This window comes from Macrobrachium rosenbergii, chromosome 45 (genome assembly GCF_040412425.1).
Source record: "Macrobrachium rosenbergii isolate ZJJX-2024 chromosome 45, ASM4041242v1, whole genome shotgun sequence".
NCBI lineage: Eukaryota > Metazoa > Arthropoda > Malacostraca > Decapoda > Palaemonidae > Macrobrachium > Macrobrachium rosenbergii.
This window is the reverse complement of record NC_089785.1, coordinates 9,514,014-9,534,727: the sequence shown is the minus strand read 5'-3', so window position 1 is coordinate 9,534,727 and position 20,714 is coordinate 9,514,014. Positions and strand designations below refer to the sequence as shown.

The window sequence follows — 20,714 nt, the reverse complement described above, 5'->3', positions numbered from 1 at the left end:
CCGATTCACTTTCAAGATAGTTGAGGTAATAACTATATATGGCTGTTAGCGATAATATTTAATATACTGTATAATATCCAGCTTACAGAGAATAAATTAAAAGTGTCAACAGGTAATTTTAAAAGATAATACAGTACTGTCAGACATAATTGGATAATCAGATGAAAACAATGAATTCGATGCTGTTTGTTGGGCCATTGTGTGGTCTGGGTCACGTGATGTAGCCTGCTTCTGGGACGAACAGGTGAACACTGCAAAGCACACGGGTGGGCAGGTGATCTGGGTTGCAATGGCAGGTACCCAGGGGTTACCTGATGTCACTTACAACTTTCCAAGGCGTCAGCCTCGAACCTGCACTAAGGAGGAGAGGTTTTCAGTGAGGCCTTGCTAGGGAATGGCTGTGAGGTGGGTTTCTTGTGGCTGCCTGATGCCTCTGCCATGCGGTGGTTGTGCTCTTGAATGGAAGCAGAAAAGGGAATGAAGATTGGGCAGACTTTAAGCTGCATAGTGGGATCTCGAAATTACGCATATACCTCAGTAGATGTCTCATCCAAAGGCTGCATTTATCATATCAGTATTCAGAATACAGCATTGCAGTATTTGAGAACAGAAAGGCGGTGGACTGTCATCTTCATGGGAGCGTCGGAATGAGGGACAGTTCAAGGGTCTTACGAGAAGCGTGATAGCTTTAAAGGTTTCCATTAGACCAAGTAGAGAAGGGCGTGGGTATGAGGAAATGATTCTGAATTTAGAGAAATATTCATCAGGTGAGTGTTAGAATAGGCTGTCTTTCTCGGTTGGGAGCATAAAAAAGAACGAAAATGGAACTTTATAAGAATGTTGCAATGTTTGTTGTCACGAGGAATGCACCCACAGTTCGACAGTTAAAGTGTGATTGCGGTGGAGTTTTAGGTTTTGCATATCATATGGAGCCACCATATATTATATGTATGTATATATATATATATATATATATATATATATATATATATATATATATATATATATATATATATATATATATACATACATACGCAGTATATACATACATACATACATACATACATACATTTTTGTGTGATCTCTGGCGGTGTTACCAGATTCATTAGTAAGCAGCGGTCGTAAGTAATTTCTTTACGTTCCTGATTCCGAAGTTTTGTTAGAAACCGTTGAAATTCAAATTTATGGATGAATTCAAGGACATTTCCCACATGTCAGGACTCGTAAAGTGTCAATATGGAGAGCATTTCAGCACTTTGTGAATTATATAGTTGACAGGTTGTTGTCATTACCTTCCCCAGTTCCAGTTCTTGTGACTGATGAGACTTTTGTCACTTGCACAGTACTCGAAATCCAAATCTTATCTATCCATCTATATATATATATATATATATATATATATATATATATATATATATATATATATATATATATATATATATATATATATATACATACATACTTCTACACATATACACTTATATATACATATATATGTGTGTATGTGTATGTATATATTTATATATGTATATAAATATATACAGCTGACTCTGTTAAGCTACCCCCACAAACCCTAGTTAACATTGCACTTTATTTAGAAAGGTCCTATATACACACACGTGTAACCCGAATAGAAAGGGGGTTGGAACATTTCATGGTTGCATCAGAATTAAACGACCTATGGAAGGCAGAATAGTTATGAAGATTTCCGCGAAGCCAAGTAGAGAAGGGCGTGGGAATGAAGAAATGAGTTCGAATTTAGAAAAATGTAGATCAGGTGAGGATTGGAATAAGTGGTTTTCTGCATTAGGGGTTGATTTTACAGCCAAATTATGAATGTGGTGGAGTTTGAGGTTTCACAATTTCTTGACAGCTACACCCTTTATATATATATATATATATATATATATATATATATATATATATATATATATATATATATATATATGTATGTATATATATATATATATGTATATATATATATATATATATATATATATATATATATATATATATATATATATATATATATATATATATATATATATATATATATATATATATATATATATATATATATATATATATATATATATATATATATATATTAATTGTGTGAGTGTTGTCTATATATGTAAATATATAGGCAGTCTCAGCTACGCTACCCCGGAAACCTTACCCGGGCCTTGCAATTTATTTAGCCTGTCCAGTACACATACATTTAGCCCAGTAAACTACTGAAATTAAAGAAAAAACAATTCAGTGCATTTTATTTACTTTAGTAAGTGTCGTTAAAATTTCGTAAGTTTTTATAGGTAGCTTAGGCCGCATGATTTTTATTAGTTGTTAACCCTGGGAAGGTGTGCAGAATGAAAGTATAGTTTATTCTCATTTTTTTTTTCTCTACGTCTTTTTGATCGCAAATGAAAAGCTCTGCCAAAGTTACCTTATTTGTTTTTGACAAAATCGAACTTTTTCAAAAGTTCCTCGGAATCGATTCCAACTAGTGAGTTGGACTGGCATTTTCCTTATTGAGGCAAATATTTTTTTAACCGGAGTGCTAAAGTGATACTTCTTAGTTTTTTTCCTAGGTAAATACCAACATACCTTTTATGCAGAAATATTCATCAGCACGAACTGCAACGGTCATCGACATTTGGTAGCAAAGGTAGTTAATGGAGTCAGAGGTTAAGCGCTTTTTCTTCTCCGGCGTCAGGTTGAGACGTCTTGTTTTGATCTGAATGACCTCCAGGTGGAAACATCTTTTATATTGTAGACATATGTTAGTGCTTTTTGTTCAGCATGGGTTTGTACCTCTCACCTCACTCTGGCTCAGGGCCGTGTCAGTCTTGCATCTGTGTGCCAGATTTTGTAGGAAGTTGCAGGGGTCATTGGCCCACTGTTTATTGTTATGACCAGGAGAAGGGCATTCCCAGGTGGAGATATAATTAGCCAGTGAATTGAGAGATTACCCTCCCACTCAAGGAGTGAGTCTCTTACATAAAAGGCGATGGTTTGTATTCCCATTGGAACAAAAATAATATCAACCAGGTTTTTCAAGTAATTTGTAGTTTTCAGAGATAAGCAAACCTGAACCTTCCATCATAATCCCACCTCAACCTTCCCACGTTGTCCCTGATGCCGAAGGACCAAGTTTCTGCTAGGGCAGGTGAGAGGGGGGAGAGAGGCGTAGGGTTCCTCCCACTCACCTGCCTGACCTGCATTTAATTGCCTTGTTACCTTATCACCAAGTGTCAACGACTGTTTCAGCTGGTGCTGATGAACTCTCCTGCATCAAAGGCTCAGGTTGTATACTTTGGAAAAATACAAAGTAAATGCGTATACAGTGCAAAACTTATCAAGTAATGGAACTTAAGTACACTAATAATTCGCAAATTAGATCTGTTATTTCGTGGCGTTGAATACCAAATGATGTTTTGAAATATTTCGATTGATATGTTTACTTATCTAGTATCTGCGGTTATCATATGCATATTACATAAGTGTATGAAGAACAAAACTTAAGTCTCTCTCTCTCTCTCTCTCTCTCTCTCTCTCTCTCTCTCTCTCTCTCTCTCTCTCTCTCTCTCTCTCTCTCTCTCTCTCTCTCTCCAAATCAGAAGTGGGTGTGTTCGACAAGGAGGAACCTGTTAAACCTATAACTATTTTTTTTTGCAATAAATATGGATTATTCATGGATCTGCTAATAACTGTTGATTGGTTATAAGCTATAAGTTTGGTAAAAAAAAATATATATCTCCTCCAGTCCAAAGAATAATTGTCAGAATTCATTGAGTGAATTGTGACCAAGCAGCTGAGGATAGCCTACAGTTCCCTAAAAGCATCCTAAAATTTTGGGTAAATGTAGTATTCTGGATTATTGTTTCTTGTTTCATTCAATTTCTTATACATGACAATTGTCTCTTACTATAATTTCATCGTCAAATATTTTCTTACAGTACTTCATCAACTCTGTTAAATGAAATACGCCTCACCATTTCTTCGTTGTAAAGTTTATTGATTAATAGCTGATGATTTTCTGTAACTATAGTTTGGTCCCGAAATATTACTTTCAATACTTCTCTCTCTCTCTCTCTCTCTCTCTCTCTCTCTCTCTCTCTCTCTCTCTCTCTCTCTCTCTCTCTCTCTCTCTCCCCTAGGTAATGGAACCTATTACCGTAGCCTAGACTCACATGGTGCAGATAAAGGTGTATTATATATTAAATTGTGTGTATATATATATATACATATATATATATATATATATATATATATATATATATATATATATATATATATATATATATATATATATATATATATATAATCATCATCATCCAGGTGCCATATCCCCAAGGACGTCGGCAATCATGGCTCGCCACTCCTCTCTATTTCCGGCTCTCTGCAGTAACTGAGCTGCAGACATTCTTCCTCCAGTCATTCTTACCAATCCATCCATATATTTTTGTCTAGGTCTTCCTCTCGGCCGACTTCCATTGATTTTACCAGTGAGAGAGAGATGTTCTAGTTCTTGTCTTCTCACTATGTGACCCACAAACTGCATTTGTCTACCTCTCACTGAAGCCAAAAGTTCTCTCTCAATGCCCACTCTCTCTAATACCTGCTCATTAGTTTTCCTTTCTGTCCATGATATTTTCGGCATCCTCCAAAACCACATTTCTGCAGCCTGCAACCTCTCCTCATCTGCCTTCCTCAAGGTCCAAGTTTCACAGCCATACAACAATACAGACCAAACAAAACATTTATATATATATATATATATATATATATATATATATATATATATATATATATATATATATATATATATATTATATATATATATATGTATATGTATATATATATATATATATATATATATATATATATATATATATATATATATATATATATATATATATATATATATATATATATATATATATATGCTGATGGACAATTAAGAATTGATCTTCTTGTACATATTTGTTTCCCGACGTTTCGTAATTCGTATATATAATTACATCTTCAGGGGCTCTAAAATGGATAAAAACAGCACACACACACACACACACACACACACACACACACACACACACACACACACACACATATATATATATATATATATATATATATATATATATATATATATATATATATATATACATACACATACATACACATACATACACATACATACATACATCATATATATTGCATGTTTGTGTGTGGATGCATATTACCCATTTCTTCGTCTTTTTGAGAAGGTTGGTGCCAGTGTTGGTCTTGTTAGTCTACATCATTCATTTTGGGTTGAGGCTGCAAGACCTGTGTTCTTTCAAAGCTAGTTGCAACCACCACATTTCTCCAGTTACCAGGTACCTAAGTAACTGCTTAGGTAAAGGGAGCCACAATGAGTTTTTAATGGGGCCTGCCCATCCACGTGTTCTCACCCTCGGGTTTAATTCCGTCTGGTATTATACTTCCATCTACACAATACAGCAAATGTGGGCCACTGCCCTTGTGCTGTGGGGAATATTCCAGATTCATACAAAAGGTCCATTACTGTTGCCTACATTAGGAAGCCTTCTCTCACTGCACTACCTGGAAAGCTGTCCATGCAGCACTGGAAATGTAAATCATATGTTAATTAACGGATAGCAAAGCTTTATGGGTGGGTAAAGCACACTGTTGGCCCAGCGTTCGACTCCCCGAGCGGTCAATGAGGAATTAAAGGAATTTATTTCTGTTGATAGAAATTCATTTCTAGTCATAATGTGGTTCGGATTCCACAATAAGCTGTAGGTCCCGTTGCTAGGTAACCAGTTGGTTCTTAGCCACTTGAAATAAATCTAATCCTTCGGGCCAGCCCTAGGAGAGCTGTTAATCAGCTCAGTGGTCTGGTTAAACTAAGATATACTTATGATAGAGAAATTTTAACGGGCTGTACTAGGGCATGAGCGCATACCAGCACATGGCTGGCTTAAGTAATCTTAGATGGTGACGATGATGATGGAAGAAAGCTAAGGAAGAAAATAGAGAACCGTTCCAGACATGTGCCTAGAACACAAGAGAAAGCAACAGAAAACTGGTGAAGGGTAGAGGTGGCCCACAGACGGTAAACAGATGCGCCTCAGAGGATCATCAGTAACCAGTCAACACAAAGGTGCCCTGTGAGACACTATCCACCTGCCCAGTTTCTTAGCTGTTCTTGTGATGAGGAGTAACACCACTCCCATAGGATTCAGGGAATCAAGGACTAACATGGTTTACAAATGAAAATGTTTTGTAGAGGCAGCTTTCGTCTCCCGATGATGCCCCTGACGATGTACGTTCAAGCTTCCCTCAACAGTGGGATCACACACCAGACTTCTGCGAATAACAAAAATCTTTATCGGGAATCTGATGCTGTTGACCCCGAGGGGGCTGGATGTGGTTTTGGTTGCTGATATACAATTCCAGTTAAAATCTGTCGTGTTTTTTAGCCTACGGTAAATTTAGAATACAATTATATTGTCAAAAGAATAAAGGAAATTTTGTTAACCCCGAACCCGTGACCTTTAACCGTGTGTATACACAGGCTCATTATTGCATTGCTCATTTTTAGATCGTAAGTAGTGAGATCAGGTCTCGGATACGAACTGGATCAAAATTTCTCTCTCTCTCTCTCTCTCTCTCTCTCTCTCTCTCTCTCTCTCTCTCTCTCTCTCTCTCAAAACACACACACACACACACACACACACACACACACACACACACACACACACACACACACACTAGTACAACAGAAATCAGTGGGAATACTGTGCCCCCAAGAAGCAATTAAAAACTAAAACCATTGACCTTCCCAAGTTAATCACATTTCGAAGACACCTTGACCTTTTTAGATTCACTGCCGTATTTTGTGTCTTTGAAATAGAAAGCGCCTTTAAATCAGGAATATACTGTCGTATAAGGCCAGACCGAAGGTCAGCTGAACATAAGTGACATTCCGGTTTCAATTGATGACAGTTTGGAAGAGTTTCTCTCTCTCTCTCTGGCTGCATGTATCTGTCTACCTTACTGTCGGTGAATTAATAGTGACAGGAAACGATCATTAGACAAACAAGTTCTCAAATGTTTCGGTGATCACGATGGTTGCATTGTTAACTGTTCATGCTACTCCCTCTCCCAGTACTACAGCTACAAATGATAATACTATTAACAGTGATCATTGCCTCCATTATTGCACCATCAATATTATTGTTATAATTATTATTATTATCTTTACTCTTTTACGGAACATACTGAGAAAACCTCACTAAACTTTTCTGATTGCCCAGAGACTTACTTGACCTTACTAATTCTAAGGTTACTACGGTGTCGCATTTCTTAATCAAAATAACGACAAAAATAAACAAATCCCATAAAAAAAAAGGTAGACGGCTTGCAGTTTTTTTATAAGAAGGCTTTTTCCATTAATTTTTCCCGCTCTCCTTCAGCACTTTTAACATTTTTCAGGTGACAATTTATGAAGTTGACAGCTCTTATTCGCTGAGTTCATAATTTATGAAATTCGTGCTTTCCTCAGGGTGTTCCTCGTCATAAGAAGATTAAAGACTGTTTCCTTTGGGATTTCCACATTATGGTTTAGGAGAGGAGAGAGAGAAAGAATATACTATTTCATGGGTCCTAATTTGAGTAATTTAAGTGTTTCTCTTTTCTAAGGCGTTTCTAAAATCCTTGTGTGTGTGTGAGAGAGAGAGAGAGGGAGAGAATGCCATTGTTTTAGGTCTTAATTTGGTTGGTTTATGTTTCCTTTGTCCAAAGTGTTTCAAACTTCTTGTGTATGTGAGAGAGGGGGGACACTTTTTATAGTTATGCCTCTAATACCCCAATTACAAACAAACAGCTCCTTCCCATTTGCGCCAAGAACCTCCATCTCTTTTAATCCTTCTGACGCTAAGGTTTTTTGTAGCATAAATTCCACACTAAAATGTGCAAACTTTCCAACCGGCCAAAAACGTCGTAAGCCTCTATTACACGTATCCGGTTTCCTACGGCCAACCTGGCCTACGGCGCCGTATGAAAAGTTCTGGCCTACGGCGAGTTATTACACTATTTCAGTGGTTCCCAACCTGGCAAGGTCGTCGGACCAAATGGGGTCATAAAAAGCGTTTTTCCTGGGGTCGCCAAGTCCTCGAACTTAAAACAGTCAATTTTTAATTCTAGGATATACAATCACATATTAGTTGAGGGATAGTTGCGAATTTTTGCTTGTGTATTATATAATTATTCAAATGTAGTAGTCCTGACTGCCAATGCTGTATCAAACTTGTCTATAGCTACTGGAGGCTACAGCCAGACAACGTATTATAATAAAAAAATCTAAGCCATTTAGTTGATCTCTTAGTAAAGATTAGTAAAGAAAAATATACAAACGCAATTGTGGATCTTTACTTTTCTATTTGTGTATATTTCCATTTATATATAAATATAGGACACTGAATTGTAATGCTGGCAACCCTGAACTGTGCCATACGGCGTTTGGTATTTGAACAGCATTACCGGCCTTGTCCACCACCAAGCCCCTGCTACTGCTGGTACTCCACTCCAGCTGTACTGTCGCACGACGAAACACTGTCTGCACATTGTTCGTCGTATATCGGTAAGTTGATGTACTTTATTGTACCTGTTTACTGATATGGAATGTGCTGAATAGGTTGTACTCAGTCTTTGATTCTATAAAATTCTTAAATGCTCATGAAAAGTGGTGCGTGTGCCGACAATTAAAATTGAGTGTTTCCACTTGCCGACAAGATATTGCACCACAGTATGTCAGTGGATGATAGGCTATTCACAGTGTTCATAACAGCTGAGCCTTTTTCTCAGAAAACCCATATTTATTTGTTTATTCTCCCCATACCTGCGTGTGACAACCAAACAAAATGTTTTGTTTGAACTGTAACTGAACAATTATGAATTTGATTTTAAATGCTCATGAAAAGTGGTGCAAAGCCGACAATTAAAATTGTGTGTTTCCCTTGCCGACAAGATATTGCACCACAGTATGTCAGTGGATGATAGGCTATTCACAGTGTTCATAACAGCTGAGCCTTCGAAAACCCATATTTATTTGTTTATTCTCCCCATACCTAAATTTGGACAACCAAACAAAATGTTTTGTTTGAACTGTAACTGAACAATTATGAATTTGATTTCAGATTCTTCAGTGATGTCCAGAAAGCGGGTGTACAAAGAAGAATTCCCTTGGCACTGGATTTACGTGTCTCATCGATCATGGTACCGAAAAACCTCAGTGTGTTGTATGTGGGAAGTGCTCAGCCACGAGTCGCTTAAAAAAAATAAGCTTTAGCGCCATCTCCAGGAAAACACCCAGCTCTGGCAGGGAAAGATCTTGAGTATTTCAAGAGAAAAGAACAACTGAAGCATCAGCGGTTAGACAACCCTAGGCACACAGGAGTGTATTCTGTTCAACAAGCCACACTTGCATCATATCTCGTTGCAAAAGAATTGCAAAGTGTATGCAGCCACACACAATTGGGGAAAAATTAGTAAAGCCAGCAGCCCTTGATATGGTGAGTACTATCCTCGGAGATGCTGCAGTGAAAAAAATTCAAACTATTCCACTGTCAGATAACACAATCAACCGATGAATTCAAGAGATGTCAGGAGACATCAAAGAACAGGTAGTGGCTGCCATCAAGGAGAGTGGGAAATTCAGCTTGCAGTTGGATGAGTCTACTGACGTCAGTGACGATGCTCAGCTCTTGGTGTATGTAAGATACCAAGGGAAGAGTGACATTGAAGAGAACTTCCTGTTCTGTAAACGACTGGAGACGACAACAACAGGTGAAGATCTGTTCAAGCTGGTTGATAACTTCATCAAAGAAGAGGGACTTAAATGGGATCAGTGCTACAGTGTGTGCTCAGATGGAGCACCTGCAATGCTAGGGGCACGTCAGGGTTTCACTGCCAGAGTAAAACAAGTCAACCCCACAGTGATAGTGACTCATTGTCTGCTCCACCGGGAAAACCTTGCCTCTCGGAAAATGTCACTTGAGCTTAACACTGTTATAGAAGATGTGATTCAAATAGTGAATTTTGTTAAATCATCAGCCTTGAATTCAAGGCTGTTTAGTCAGATGTGCTCTGATATGGGATCAGAATATGAACACCTGCTTTACTACTCTTCTGTCAGGTGGCTGTCCCGAGGAAAGTGCTCCAGAGGCTGCTTGACATGCGTGCAGAGGTTGAAATCTTCTTACACGAGAAGAAACATGCATTGGGCAGCAAGGCTTACAGAACCAAGGTGGTTGCTTAAACTGGCATATCTGACAGACATATTTTCGGAGTTGAATTCGTTAAATGTGTCTATGCAAGGAAAAGATGAAACTCTTATCTCTGTGTCACAAAAGCTCAAGGCTTTTAAAGCAAAGCTGAGGTTGTGGAAGGGAAAGATCAAACTGGGGAAAACTGATATCCTTTCCACTTATGAACCTTTTTCTGGAAGATGAAGAAGACGCCTCACTTCTGGACGTACAAAGTGTCATTTTGGGGCACCTTGAGAAATTGATTGAGGAGTTTGACAAGTATATTCCGGATGGAGAGTTGCATGAGAAGTACAAATGGTTGTGCAGACCCTTCGATGTCCAAGCCGAGGACCTTTCAGAAGAAGAGTCTTCTATCCAAAATCTGCAAGAGGAGCTCATCGAGGTGCAACATGATGATGAAACTCTTCGTTTTAATTTCGAACGACAAACACTAGGTGTGTTCTGGACTGCTGTGAAGAAAGAGAAACCAGTCCTTGGATGCGAGGCTGTGAAAATGTTGTTGCCTTTCGCTGACAACCTAATTTGTGAATAAACATTTGCAGCTCTGACTGCCATCAAAACAAGATATAGAAATCGACTGCAACCCGAACATGATTTGAGGGTAGCACTTAGGTGACTGAACCACGAATAGAGAAACTTAGCAACATGATCCAGGCCCAAGGCTCCCATTGAAATTCATTTATCATTTCACAGAAAACAGGTACTCCTTTTAGTTTATTTTTTGGAATGTGACAGAATATTACTTTAGAAGTGGTTGTTTTGATTAATATCAGGCTTTAAAATTCACAATGCTGTAGTTCTAATAAAAGTCAATTATGTTACTTTTGTCTTTCACAACCTTACAGTATCTCTCTTACACATACTCATAATAGTTGTCGTTCCTTACTTTTATAGCCGACAACTAGTAATATATAGTTTTAATAACACATAGATATGCAACTAAATTATTGGGGTCGCAGTCCTATCTTGAAAAACATAATTGGGGTCACCTGAAAAAAAGGTTGGGAACCACTGCACTATTTGAACAGCCACCTGGCAAGTGGGTCAGTGTGGCACTGTTTGTGGTGGAGGAGTGACATGTCTTCTCTCGACGACAATCTTGTTGCTATTGCTCTAGCGTGCTGTTTGAAGCCTGACTGATGTCATACCATACGGTGAGCAATTACACGCTACGTCCTTAGTCCTGACGTACGACGGCCGTACGGCCAACTTTAGTACTGGCGAAAGTTCATCCGGCCGGCCGTGGGTGAGCGTTCATACGGCCGATTTGCTATCACACGCTCCGGTTTGAACATATGCTAGCGTCGCGACCGACGGCGCCGTAGGAAACCGGATACGTGTAAAGCCTCTATTACACGTATCCGGTTTCCTACGGCCAACCTGGCATACGGCGCCGTATGAAAAGTTCTGGCCTACGGCGAGTTATTACACGTATTTGAACAGCCACCTGGCAAGTGGGTCAGTGTGGCACTGTTTGTGGTGGAGGAGTGACATGTCTTCTCTCGACAACAATCTCGTTGCTATTGCTCTAGCGTGCTGTTTGAAGCGCAGCGCTTCCACTTTATAAAATCACATTTCCTTGATGGAGCTTCAGGATTTCCTTAGATTTATTTGACTCAGCGTTTCATTTCCTTGAAAATTTCCTTGTGTATGGTAGTGATTTTCTAAGCAAGTTAAATGGAAAATATAACAACACAGTGAACAAAATGAAAAAATATATATTTAATAATTAACAAAAATTTAAACTTTTTTTTTCAAAATTCTAATTAATGAAAATTAAAGTCCTTTTTTCTCAGAAAACCTTAGAATTAACTAAAAATTACAATAAATTTATTTCAAACTGCTTCGAAGGACGAAGTTAAAAGAAAATAATCTTTGTTGTGTTGTTTCACATGGTGCCTGTAAAACGAGAAATGACCCATGGTTAGTAACAAAGTGCATAAAAATTATTCACCTATTCGCCAGTTTACTTTTTACAAAGGTCTCACTAACAACGTTTAAAGGGACCATTACATAAATACTTTTTTACAATACTGCAAATGAAATTAACTAATGTGGATTCTAAATTTGGAGCATCAAGATCAAAGTAAATTAATTACTTACCGAAAATAATGTTATGAAAACATGTAGCCTGGTTAGGCCTAGCCTAATCAGAATCCAGGAAATAAAATCATAAACATTTACGTTTTTTTTGGAAGTTAAGAAAAATATGTTTTAGTTCTTGAGTGAAACGACACGATCGTAGAAAGAGCTATTAGCCTACTATACTTTCATGATTTGAGATATGATTTATTATATTGGTTTACTGGTGGCCTAAATGTTTCATGGCTTTATCCATACAAAATATGCTACACAAATCCAAGTTTGCTATGCTATACAGATGAAAGCAAAGTGAGAGAGAGAGAGAGAGAGAGAGAGAGAGAGAGAGAGAGAGAGAGAGAGAATATCAAGGAACTGGACGCAAAATTGGCTACTTGGCTATTACAACTCCTTTTTGCTTGTTTTATGCATATATGTCCTGGGTTTGTTTATATATATATATATATATATATATATATATATATATATATATATATATATATATATATATATATATATATATATATATATATATATATATATATATATATATATATATATATATATATATATATATATATATATATATATATATATATATATATATATATATATATATATATATATATATATATATATATATATATATGAAGTGAAGGGGGCAGCATGTATTAGACTCACCTCTTTGAAATTTACTTCTTATTTAAATTTTCTAAGAACTGTTTTTCGAAGATCCAATGCTTCCTTGTCATCGGCATTGGATTTCATTCTTGAATGCAGCTTAATCATCTCTTTTGAAGGGTCTAGATGGGCAGCCTGATTTTCTCCTTTTGACTGAAATGAAAGTTTTGCGTGAAGGAGACCAAGTAGACTTTCTTGCTTCAGTGCAGTTCGAAGATCGTCTGTTATCAATTTCAGTTGACTAAATAGCCTTTCGACTGAAGCATTCGAAAAAGGAAATGACATCAATGTACCCATTAATTTCACAAGATGTGGGTATGAACGTCTTCCGGCAGAATTTCTGGCAGCAAAAACAGTTTTCCAATAATCACTAAAATTCATATTCACATGAAGGTTAGGGTTCATTACATGCTGCCTCATTCTAAATCAACTTCTTGGACGTCGACCAAGTCATTTAGATATGGTAATTGTTTGAAGGTAGGTGACAAGGATGGAATAGTTAGGTTATATGCGACATCTGGTGATAAACATGACAAAAAGTCAAAATGCTTAATTCCATCAAATCTTGTCAGAATTTGATCAACACATTCCATAAGAAATTCTTTGCACTGGGTGTAAAACAACTTAACATCCTTATGATTATTTCCTATATCTTTAGCAATGCTGCTAATGGTTTCGGTAGCAGCTAATCCAACATAAACCTTGTGTAAGGGGACGTGATTCAATTCATTTCTTGGATTGATATCTTCGATTTTGGTATCCCGTACATACTGAAGTGTCATGAAATCCGAGCATAGATTCATAACAAGGGTGGTAATTTCCTTATTAAGTTGATGTAGGAGAGGAAGCTCACTTTGAAACAATGTATTAAATGATACTAATCTTCCTAGGTTAAAAGAAAGGAATTCTAGATATGCTTGCGTGAACTTGTTATGAAGATTTTTCACGATGCTATCGTGAGTATGTGTGGGGTCTTCAATGGCCACTTGTGTAAAATACAGTTTTACGGGTTCGTACTGCTGTAATATTCGGTCCACACACATTTTCATTGATAGCCATCGTGTTCGTCCTGCTCGAAGAATGCTGTGTTTTTCAACATGAAAAAACTGAAATTCGTGGAATTCTTCAATCCTTTTGGATGACAAACTAAAATGAGAATAAACATTTCTGCATAAATCTTCCAATGATTTTGGAAGCTTCAGTGAAGCATAAGACGCACATAAGTGTATTAGGTGACATGAGCATTTAACAGTTATAATCCATGGACAGTCTTTAGTCAATAGTTGTGATACTGAATGATGTTTTCCAAACATCACATTGCACGTATCAGCACAGAATCTTATCACGTTCTCCATAGGGATTTTTCTTTCATTCATGCAGTCTTGAATTTTACCATATATGGTATCAGCTTTACCATTGGGAATCTCAATAAGATCAATAAAGATGAAAATCATTTTAAACATCTCTATATCAAAGTATGTCCCCATCAGTGCCAGTTGAGATGTGGTGGATTTATCGGTTGTTTCATCGATAATGAGGAAAATTTTTTTGCTGTAATTGCTCTATTCCTCTTGCATGAAGTAAAATCCAAGCACTTGCCGTATGGTATTAGTAGCTTTCTGTTTACCAAGTGTAATTTTCTTTAGGACATTATCTGTTGGAAACACACTTCGCAGGAATGGGATAAACTTTTCACATAAGCTTATGGGCAAGTTATTTTCTGCAATGAAACTACATTGACATCAGATTCTGACTGATGTCATACCATACGGTGAGCAATTACACGCTACGTCCTCAGTCCTGACGTACGACGGCCGTACGGCCAACTTTAGTACTGGCGAAAGTTCATCCGGCCGGCCGTGGGTGAGCGTTCATACGGCCGATTTGCTATCACACGCTCCGGTTTGAACATATGCTAGCGTCGCGACCGACGGCGCCGTAGGAAACCGGATACGTGTAATAGGGGCTTATAGGGGCTTTAAGGACCTCATTACTTCCCTTTGAGGATATCTTTCAGTCGCCTCCTCTCAAGAAATGGCCATTAAGGAATTTTTTTGGAGGTTCTTTCCCCCGACTTGCCACGAATATAAATTCCGTTCAGAGATATGCAGTTTTGCATAGCGGTGTTGAGGGTTAAGTCAAAATGGTGTATTTCACTTTATTTCAGTAATTTATCGTCTTATGGTAAATGTAGCATAAGTAATGAAACATTAACAGTCTACGTTTCAGATTAAATTACTTTAAAGGAAGGGTCGCGTTTGTTTCGATAAATTTTATATCTACACAGAACGGTTGTAGGAAATATTCTTGAAAGTATTTGAAAGCTTTGACTTTTTTTCATCTTGATTATACAGATTATCAGTGTTACTGTATACAAATGGTATCTTTCAGGCTAATTATATTTCTAGTTAATGCTTCAGTTTTAACAATATAAAATAACTAAGAGACTCATAGCATCAAAAAATGACATTTACAGAGAGATGGTTGAGACTCTAAATCTGGAACCCATTGGCGGTCATAGCGTCACTCACCTGGCGCCAAATTCCCATCACTCTGCACAACTTACTTATCCAGAGGTCTTGGTAAGAATGCTGGCCCCGGGCCGAATTACGGAAAGTCTTTAAAACGTGGGGTTTACTGCTTATAGACCATCGTTGAAACAAAGGAAAAATTATATAGGTACATGATATTTAATATAATATGCTTTTAATCCACTTCATTCATTATCGTTGTTTGAAAGATAGCATTTAAGACAAGGTTATTTCTGTAAGTGCAAAGGTCAGTGGCATGATGACCTAATTTCCCTTTGCTAGCCTGACAGGAAGAATAAGGGAAAGACCCGAATAAGAAAGTAGAAACTTAACATAAGAAAAAGTGTCAGAACTGTCCCTTTGAGGAAGAAGTGTCATCTCAGGGGGCATCCCCACTGAGGTAAAACAAGTTGCAAAACGTCGGCCTCTTATCGCATGCACATCACAAAGAGGCTGAAAACATTATTATTAAAATAGTTTAAATAGACCACTGAGCTGATTAATAGATCTCATAGGTCTGGCCCGAAGAATTAAAATGAAATGGAGTACGAGGTCTAGGCCACAGGCCCGGCACTGGGACTAAATGATGAGTGGAAAATGAAATTTTAAAAATAAATATGCAAAAAGGCATATGCTTCCACACTAGAATACACACACACATTAAATACATTTACTCAAGTTTCCATCTGCACAGTAAAAAAAAATAGAGCTCTGAATAAGTTAATACTTTTAGAATTTAGATTTTATTTTTATCAAAAGCCCGTGGGTTTTGGTATTTTCATAAATTACTTAGCATATTTTATCAATTAATTTAGTATTCCTCACAAGTATCAAAATTGGGACAATTGAAAATGTAGGTTCAGACAAAATTTCGACAGTCGACTTATTTCCAAAAGTTGATAACCCTTGTTGGTTCTGTTTCGGACATTCAAACAACACATGATTAGCTGTTATTATCACTTTGCATTCTGAGTATTGGGGAGGGAGCACGGTCATCACTTATGGCAGTTCTTCTAACCAGAGCTTCGTACGATTATCCAGCATTTGCCAAAGGTTCTTTCTCCACTGACGGTCATTGAGTCGTATTCAACTTGTTTATGATATGAATGCAATAAGTTGCCGACGATGTATATGACATGTTTACTGTAGTGGGGACTCACCCTTGCGTGTGTTTGCGTGGACGTCCCCTTAGGACAGTATATCTTGAATACCGTCCATTTCAAATGATTGATTTCCGTCCAGTCTTCGAAAAACAACGCAGTAGATGCTTTTACATTTGCTGAAATTTTAACATAGAATTTTTTTACATTTTTGCACTTGAGAATTATAAAGAGCCCTCTCAAACGAGTTTTAAAATGACAGATGCATTTGTGCATGAGACAAGCATACAAATGTCGTTTGTGGCACCACAACGAATAGTAGACAAACAAGCCTCGGTCATTTCCTGAAGTCTTGGTTTTATGACCCAAACATGACCTCATTTCCAGGGAACTGTTAAATGTGTTGGATTAACTACGTCTGTCATTTTCTCTAGAGGAGGAAGTGCACGAGGCATGGATGAGGGTCATTTCTCCTCAACCTCAGCCGCTGAAGAGTCAAGTTTCTTTTCTTTATGGAGTAGATTAGAGGAGTGAAGGAACTGGACACTTAATACAAAATATGTTTTGAGTGAATCTTGTTTGTCCATTTTTATTTCAATCATTTCATTGTCATACTTTGGATTTCTTTCCCTGCTTCTTTTTTCCCGATTATAACCTCTCTTTCTTCAGACGAGGCGGAAAGGGCGTCACATCCTTCGTCGGCTAAGCACAGCCATTCTTCCTACATCGTCTCTTTCTTGTTTTCTCAGCGCCTGGGCTACAAAGGGGCCTTCGGTCCTCTTCCTAATATGCCAAAAACGTTGTTGAATTTCAGGCAAATATAGCCTGGTTTTCTTGACAAAAGGAAAGGGCAGCTTCGTCAGGTCAGTAGGGTTATGATAACGCAAAACTTCTTAACAAAACAAAAATAAAACAACAAAATTAGTAGAATAGATATATTATAACAATAAAAGACAGGAAAAACCCTCTTCACTAAAGGGATTCCCTTTTATGATATACAAGGGCTGTGTTTGCATGCAGGGAAAAAATTCTCAATAGTAACGTGAATGATGATAACTATAAGGATTCGTGAAAGTCATTCAAAACTTAAAAGCTGTTAGATGTTCAGTTGAACACCTGAAGAAAGCGAGTTGGTATAAAAGGGAGACATTTCTTAAGGCGGTAGAGAGCAGAATAGGGTTCAGCTAACGTTGGCCTTTGTAAGATAATTATCACTCATGTCTTATTTGCATGAATGGGATATATGAAGGGCACACACACAACACGCATTCATTCATAACTGTTATACTATGATTGAAGTGTTATCAAATCCCACGAACGCCCGTCCCTCTTTGTGAGGCCACTAGAAAATCAATCTCTCTTCTTCTTCCAGAAACTCATAAAACCTCTTTCAGTTGTATGCTGTCATTTCTTTACGGTCGTCGCTTTCTTCTGTTGATCAACTTTCCTCTCTCGATTGCACAGCTTGTCTTCTTTTATTGCGACTCAAACGATGCGAATGCAAAACTGACGCTGTTTACGAAGACACGAAGATGATATTGCTGTGGGATTCGAGGAAAGCTCATCAGTGGCTGCGGGCGCATCGCTGTGCATGTGTGAAAATAAACACGCTCATATGCATGGTACACTACACTCGGTTACTCCATACCGATGAATACGCAGTGTAACTTATTTTCGCTAATTTCTTATGATATGCGCTTATTGGTTCAAGTCTTTGAATCATCAAGATGAGTGTTCACAGAAATTTTATTCCCTTTTTATTTATTAATAAAAAAAAACAACTCCAGGACTCTTAACAAATCATATGTCTATTGATGATGCAAAAAATTTAAAATTTTCAGCGTTCTAATGTCAATTCGATATAGCCCAGAAAGGAAGATTAGTGCGATATATATATATGCACTGCGAGGATAAAGATTTAGTCTCAGAATTTGAAAATATAAAATACTTCAAATTACCTGCATGAAGAAAACTTTTCACCTTTCTCATTTAACTGTAGAATTGAGGAATAGTTTCTGGTTGAAAGTTGTGGCTATGTTCTGGGAGTGTCGCTTGACAATTCTGCAATATTGCATTTTAATACCTGATATCCAAGTAGAATTACATGTTGACAGTGATGCCAAAAACAAGTGAAATGTAAATAAAGCTTAGAAAACGAAGGCTGTTTTGATATTGCGCTTGAACCTATTTGTGGCATCAGGTTTGAAAGACTTCAGCGGTATAGAAGAATGCACTCAGCTTCTGTAGTCATTGTACTACAAAATACAGAATGAAGCAGAAGTCGTTTCATATCAGTCTCTCATATCAGAGAAAAGCTGAAAATGCTTATTATTCAAGATTCAAAATGATCATTAAAAGAGAGTATGACGCAGGGAGTAAAAGGCATTTATTAAAAATAGCAAATTTCAGCGCTGTAAGGAAAAGTGAGACGAGTCTTCCTGGTGTGTGATGAGGCAAACTCGAGGGATATCGGGGAAAGCTAATCAGGGCAACACAAATCGAACTACAGAAGGGTTTAAGAGACTTAGAGGACACTTGTTGATAATAGGGTCTGATGAAGTATTTGGAGAGGTTCTTTTTTTAGCTGTATTTGTCATCGATATCTTGTGTCATGGCTGCATATTTCATGGAACCGCTACAAAATTCTCTGTTCTCGTGGCAAATCGGAACTTTCGTGTAACATGGCCCTGGAATCTTCAGGAATTACATAGCTCTGCTGAAGATACACGTGTATATACTCGTACGTACAACACAAGATTTAATTCAGTATGTTTCTCTAAACCTTTACACAGATACATTTCTGTTTCATTCAGATGTCCCCTTTTTGTAAAAGAAAACTTTGTGCCGGCTCTGTTCGTCCTCACATCTTAAAAACTACTGAGGCTAGATGGCTGCAAATTGGTATGTTGATCATCCACCCCTCTAATCATCAAACATACCAAATTTCAGCCCTCTAGCCTCAGTAGTGTTTATCTTATTTAAGGATAAAGTTAGCCATAATCGTGCTTCTGGCAACGATATAGGATAGGCTATCAGCGGGCCGTGGTTAAAGTTGCATGGGCCGCGGATCATGCAGCATTATACCGAGACCAGTAAAAGAGAAATCTATTTTTGATGGGCTTGATTATACGCTGCAGCGGGTGTAGAGAAGTCGATTGCGCCGAAGAAACTTCTGCACATTTTTTACTTGTTAATTCTGGACAAAATCGCAATTTTCCTTGTATATGTAAACTAAACTTCATATCCCGCAAAACCAGGAACGGGGAACAACACGCTCAAGATTAAGACAAACAAAGTCCAAGCATATTCATGACTGCGCTCAACACTTCCAGGGAAGAAGAAGACGAATTCAAGATACGCAAAAAAACAAATGCTTTCACAAGAGAAAATTTTCCACCTTTCCCTTTAACTTATATGTCCGAAGAGGAAGAGACTGTCATGTGGAGAAAGACGGCCCTGAGGAGGAGGAGGAGGAGAAGGAGGAGGAGGAGGTTAAAAAAGATGAACTCTCAGAATGAGTTGGTGTCCTTATGAAAAGTGAAAAGAAAAACTCAGAAACGGATAGTTTTGTCAAGGAAGGATCTTTATTTGGAACCAGTGGCTCTGTGAGTTCAGAAGTAGTCTGGGATCTCTCTCTCTCTCTCTCTCTCTCTCTCTCTCTCTCTCTCTCTCTCTCTCTCTCTCTCTTCTATACAAGGAAAATCAAATAATGTGCTGTAAATAAGTATAGATATGAAGTTTTTCATAGTATTGAATATATGGTTGTGACTATCATATTCCCGCGTGTGAGTATCAATTAAAAAATCCTGTCTGCAGGTAACCTTGTACTGCGACTGACAAGTACTTGAGAAGACAGAGTGAACCCCGCATTTTTAATTAGAAAATCGGAATTACCAATGCAGTTTTTTTCTTTATAAATTACGGATTGATTTCAAACTATGTTCAAGTAGGTTATACATGGAAAGTCTTTCGCAAGTTTTCCGTGG

At 37.5% G+C, this 20,714-nt stretch overlaps 1 protein-coding gene across 1 annotated transcript; it reads left to right on the top strand.

Annotated features, from left to right (window-relative positions):
* The first annotated feature begins 6,317 nt into the window (after positions 1–6,317).
* Positions 6,318–20,246, top strand: LOC136829930 (zinc finger MYM-type protein 6-like). Its single transcript, XM_067089105.1, has 6 exons — positions 6,318–6,428; positions 8,545–8,650; positions 9,667–10,143; positions 10,517–10,771; positions 17,398–17,542; positions 20,153–20,246. The coding sequence occupies exons 1-6, from the start codon at positions 6,318–6,320 to the stop codon at positions 20,244–20,246; spliced, it is 1,188 nt and encodes a 395-aa protein (XP_066945206.1).
* Positions 20,247–20,714: the final 468 nt, after the last annotated feature.